General features: G+C 42.7%; 1 protein-coding gene across 1 annotated transcript in view; it reads right to left on the reverse strand.

The window, feature by feature from the left end:
* LOC310877106 (solute carrier family 35 member D3-like) overlaps positions 1 to 6,000 on the reverse strand; it is a 151,937-nt gene that overhangs the window by 144,843 nt on the left and 1,094 nt on the right. The window contains exons 2-5 of the mRNA XM_083790812.1: positions 5,859 to 6,000; positions 3,115 to 3,172; positions 1,746 to 1,896; positions 1,001 to 1,078 (exon numbers count right to left, since the gene is read on the reverse strand). The exon at positions 5,859 to 6,000 is cut by the window's right edge and continues 10 nt beyond it. Coding sequence (XP_083646938.1) covers positions 1,001 to 1,078; positions 1,746 to 1,896; positions 3,115 to 3,172; positions 5,859 to 5,982 — 411 coding nt within the window. The 5' untranslated portion in view covers positions 5,983 to 6,000. The remainder of the gene's footprint in view (positions 1 to 1,000; positions 1,079 to 1,745; positions 1,897 to 3,114; positions 3,173 to 5,858) is intronic.

The raw sequence follows: 6,000 nt of genomic DNA on the forward strand, positions 1-6,000 counted from the left end.
ATGCTGGACCCTGTTTTAAGTGTGAGTGCTTAATCATGGTGTGTCCAGAGTAACAGTTTTTGAATTGACCCATGAAATGTACCCATTCTACATAGTGTGAAATGTACCCATTCTACATAGTGTGAAATGTACCCATTCTACATAGTGTGAAATGTACCCATTCTACATAGTGTGAAATGTACCCATTCTACATAGTGTGAAATGTACCCATTCTACATAGTGTGAAATGTACCCATTCTACATAGTGTGAAATGTACCCATTCTACATAGTGTGAAATGTACCCATTCTACATAGTGTGAAATGTACCCATTCTACATAGTGTGAAATGTACCCATTCTACATACTGTGAAATGTACCCATTCTACATAGTGTGAAATGTACCCATTCTACATACTGTGAAATGTACCCATTCTACATAGTGTGAAATGTACCCATTCTACATAGTGTGAAATGTACCCATTCTACATACTGTGAAATGTACCCATTCTACATAGTGTGAAATGTACCCATTCTACATAGTGTGAAATGTACCCATTCTACATACTGTGAAATGTACCCATTCTACATACTGTGAAATGTACCCATTCTTCATACTGTGAAATGTACCCATTCTACATAGTGTGAAATGTACCCATTCTTCATACTGTGAAATGTACCCATTCTACATACTGTGAAATAAACATTTAAATCAAAGGAAGGAAGGAATTAAGTAATTAACCCATTAAAACCGGGCTGGCTAAATTGCAGTTCTACAAGCTCACAGCATGTCACTTTCAGCTAAAGAATATATACATTCAAAGACGTTTAGAAGATCTACAAACTCGCATCTGCTATTTTGCAATGGTTGAAATAATGGTTAAATTGGTTAAAAGCTTAATGGGTTCATATGTAGTTATTTCTGCTTGTAAAATCCTCAACTATTATTAACATGTTTTTACTATTTTTGAATACTCTTTAGTGTGAGAACTACTGATCATTTGGAAGGAAGGACGGTCTCACCACTTTGGCAGTGTGGTCCCAGGAACCAGATACAATTAGATTCTCTCCTCTTGTCTGACTCCAGTCTACAGCATACACCTGTGAGCACGCGCACAAGCACACGCACACGCACACGCACACGCACACGCACACGCACACACACACACACAGTCACACAGTCACACACGCACACACCAAGTGGACCACAAAGACAAGGTACCTTCTTAGGAATATATCGAGAAAACATATATACCATACCCCCAAAAATTGCAGCAAAAAAAGCATCTACATTTTTCTGTTCAATACTCATACTGTACAGCACATAGAAAGGTGGCTCTGTGGCGTGTGTACATCCAGCTGTAGGCAACATGGAGGCAAGCTTTTACGGAAGCGTCCAAAGGAACGTAACGGAAGGGGACGCTCGGTAGGCCAATCAGAATTCAATAAAGATCCTTTGGATTGAATTGCTAAGTCCCCGAAAAGACATGCTGTGATTGGCCAGTATAGTCACTTGAGTGGCAGCGACGCAGCGTGCCTTCCACACCGCTCCGCTTGACTTCCGCCTCACGCTGGAGACACATCGCTCCTATGCACTGCAGCGGCCAATGAGGCATCTTCTATGTCTTTATATCTATGCTGTATACTAGCAGTATGTACATTATGTTCAGCAAACCATTAATATAAGTCCTAATATTATATGTGCATGCATGCGTGTGTGTGTGTGTGTGTGTGCATGTGTGTGTGTGTGTGTGTGTGTGTCTCCTACCTCCTGTGTGTGCTCCTTGGCCACGCGGAGCGGCACGCTGTGATTGGCCGTATCCCAGAGCTGCAGGGTTCCGTCTCCGCCCCCCGCTACCAGGATGTGCTCGTTGGCTTCACTCCACGACACGTCAAACAGGCCGTCACTCCACTCACAGCTACGCACACACACACACACACGCGCACACACACACACACACACACACAGTCACACACACACACACACACCTACTTATTAAGCCATTCTGACCTGAGATCAGATTCATACGAGGTTTTCCACTGGACACACACTGGTCTGATAAACCCATTCTGACCTGAGATCAGATTTAAAAAAATGTCAGTCGTTTTTCAATAGCTAAAGCATAACATGATGCTAACACCAAAATGGGTTCCCGTTCAGAATGGGTTAAATAAATTCTGGACCAATTGATTGACCATATCAGACCGGATCATGACAATTCAAGTCAATTCATCAATTTGGAAAGAATCACTCTAGCTATACCAGCAATGATCAGTGAAATAAGGCGATAGAATGTGCATGCAATAAATGGCCAACAAGTTATTCAATCATTATGTTATTTGAAACATTAACTAAATGTGAAACCTTTACACTTTTTGTTTTCTATCGCAGAGTACAAGTGTATATTTAGAACAAACCGACTGACGGTCCCAAATTGCCCTAGCCATGTTGCATCATTTGCATGTGTCAACCTACAGTACACATGTGTAGGTGCTCAACCAACATGTTGTGCAGCCCTAAATGAGTCCAGGGACCACCAGGCGCTGTAAGTGAGGAATGTCCTAGATGCATCTCGAGCTGGAGGTCCTTGACATGAGAAATGAGCGAGCTTGTACATCTGCTGTTATTGAACATTTTCTCATCTGTGTGAGAACTACTGATTTGGAAGACATCCGTAGAATCGGCCTCAGGTCTTAACACTTATGATTCCCAGGACGTACGTCTTAATAATTACACCCGTAGGAGGCCCAGGACGTGTCCACACGACTTTAAGTCCTTTTTAATGACATTGATATCTAAAATCAATTGTTTGACAGCGGCCGTTGCTAGGCAACGCCTTGCTCGTCCGTCACAGAGCTGTTTTGCTGCGCACGCAGCCATTCACTTCCTGGTTTAGGGGCCGACAATCTCCGTGGTTCAGAACGCCGATGTTCGGTCCTAAATTCTGACTTCATCATTTCGTTTAGAATATTAACGCTCCTAAAGAGAGATCAGACTTATTAGCGTGAGGTAGTAATGGAAGATTTCACCTCCCGGTTTTGGGGGGAAATGGAAGGCGGGGCTTTTCAGAGTAAAATCTGCCTCATCTGCTTGGCACTCTAGCGCTTTTATTCTGAAAAAAGAGCATGAGTTTCACCTTCTTACGGGAGAGATGCCCGTCTCGGTCTCCTCCAGGACAAGCAGTGTACCACAACCTGAAAGCACACACACACGTCACACATTTGGTAACAGACTTGACTTACATTCATTTCATATCCCCTAACGACCCCATTGCACTTCAATAGAATCTAATTGGCCTTCTAATCCTTATAGATCTTTAACTCTTGAGAGTGTTACATTTTTCTCTCTTATTATGTTAAACATCTGCATTACTTAATTAAACAAGATGTCTACACAATTAGAGAATGTAAAATAATTGTTATCTTGATCAATGTTTGCTTGTATTCTCTCCTGATGGTACAAACATCAATATGGAATTGTGGACGAACCTTATCCAACAATAACAAAATATTCCTTGGTTTGGGGATTCTGAGAGGCTAAATCTCATCAAATGGTGGTCCATCCGTGGCTCGAATGCCGAATAAATAATGGGCCTTGATATGAAAAGGATTGAAAACCAAAGCACTGCAGTACAGTATGAATGAATGGCAGTTTCCTTTTTCTCACCAGGGATGCCGTAGTGGTAGTAGTAGTACTGGGACATCATTCATATAAATACTGCCATTCATACGTACTGTGTGTGTGTAGAGTGTTTCATTCTGTACTGTGGACAGTGTTTCATTCATAGTATCATGTTCGTCGACTACCTTTTTTCACTGACGAAAACTAAATGGAAACTACATGAAAACTAAGCTATGATGACTAAAACTAAGACTAAATATGCTGACAATTTAGTCAACAAATAAAAACTAGACTAAAATGTTAGGAAGGGACTAGTGGACAAGAGAACAGTTATACGCTGGGTTGAGTTATAACGCGCTGCGACGCGTTGTGAGATTGTATATCTGCTATTTTCAGCATGCAACCAAAGTGTAAAATATGTCATTACAACGACATCAAGGCCTGTCAAAACACATTTTAGTCGACTAAATCAACTGTAGATTTAGTCGACTAAAATCGTATGACATTTAGTCGACTAAACACTAGAACATTCCAGGCGACTAAAATGTGACTAAAACTAAGTGAAAACTATTCAAGAGACTATGACTAAAACTAAAATAGAAATTTGCTGCCAAAAACAACACTGCTGTGGACAGTGTTTCATTCATAGTACTGTACCGTGTTCTCACCAGTGATGCTGTAGTACTGTAAACTGTACCGTGTTCTCACCAGTGATGCTGTAGTACTGTAAACTGTACTGTGTTCTCACCAGTGATGCTGTAGTACTGTAAACTGTACTGTGTTCTCACCAGTGATGCTGTAGTACTGTACTGTGTTCTCACCAGTGATGCTGTAGTACTGTAAACTGTACTGTGTTCTCACCAGTGATGCCGTAGTACTGTAAACTGTACTGTGTTCTCACCAGTGATGCCGTAGTACTGTAAACTGTACTGTGTTCTCACCAGTGATGCCGTAGTACTGTAAACTGTACTGTGTTCTCACCAGTGATGCTGTAGTACTGTAAACTGTACTGTGTTCTCACCAGTGATGCCGTAGTACTGTAAACTGTACTGTGTTCTCACCAGTGATGCCGTAGTACTGTAAACTGTACTGTGTTCTCACCAGTGATGCCGTAGTACTGTAAACTGTACTGTGTTCTCACCAGTGATGCCGTAGTACTGTAAACTGTACTGTGTTCTCACCAGTGATGCCGTAGTACTGTAAACTGTACTGTGTTCTCACCAGTGATGCTGTAGTACTGTAAACTGTACTGTGTTCTCACCAGTGATGCCGTAGTACTGTAAACTGTACTGTGTTCTCACCAGTGATGCCGTAGTACTGTAAACTGTACTGTGTTCTCACCAGTGATGCCGTAGTACTGTAAACTGTACTGTGTTCTCACCAGTGATGCTGTAGTACTGTACTGTGTTCTCACCAGTGATGCTGTAGTACTGTACTGTGTTCTCACCAGTGATGCTGTAGTACTGTAAACTGTACTGTGTTCTCACCAGTGATGCCGTAGTACTGTAAACTGTACTGTGTTCTCACCAGTGATGCCGTAGTACTGTAAACTGTACTGTGTTCTCACCAGTGATGCCGTAGTACTGTAAACTGTACTGTGTTCTCACCAGTGATGCCGTAGTACTGTACTGTGTTCTCACCAGTGATGCTGTAGTACTGTACTGTGTTCTCACCAGTGATGCTGTAGTACTGTAAACTGTACTGTGTTCTCACCAGTGATGCTGTAGTACTGTAAACTGTACTGTGTTCTCACCAGTGATGCCGTAGTACTGTACTGTGTTCTCACCAGTGATGCCGTAGTACTGTACTGTGTTCTCACCAGTGATGCCGTAGTACTGTAAACTGTACTGTGTTCTCACCAGTGATGCCGTAGTACTGTAAACTGTACTGTGTTCTCACCAGTGATGCCGTAGTACTGTAAACTGTACTGTGTTCTCACCAGTGATGCCGTAGTACTGTAAACTGTACTGTGTTCTCACCAGTGATGCCGTAGTACTGTAAACTGTACTGTGTTCTCACCAGTGATGCCTTAGTACTGTAAACTGTACTGTGTTCTCACCAGTGATGCCGTAGTACTGTAAACTGTACCGTGTTCTCACCAGTGATGCCGTAGTACTGTAAACTGTACTGTGTTCTCACCAGTGATGCCGTAGTACTGTAAACTGTACTGTGTTCTCACCAGTGATGCCGTAGTACTGTAAACTGTACTGTGTTCTCACCAGTGATGCTGTAGTACTGTAAACTGTACTGTGTTCTCACCAGTGATGCCGTAGTACTGGGACGAGGCGCAGGCCATCCGGTTGGGGATGAACGGAGACACCTCCACCGCGTAGCCATGGTGACCGGGACCCTGAAACGATTTGACCCCCGCCGCCGCCGCCATCGTTTGTCACCTCACGTT

Source organism: Protomyctophum parallelum (assembly GCF_964188405.1).
Source record: "Protomyctophum parallelum genome assembly, chromosome: 19".
In the NCBI taxonomy this organism is placed as follows: Eukaryota; Metazoa; Chordata; class Actinopteri; order Myctophiformes; family Myctophidae; genus Protomyctophum; species Protomyctophum parallelum.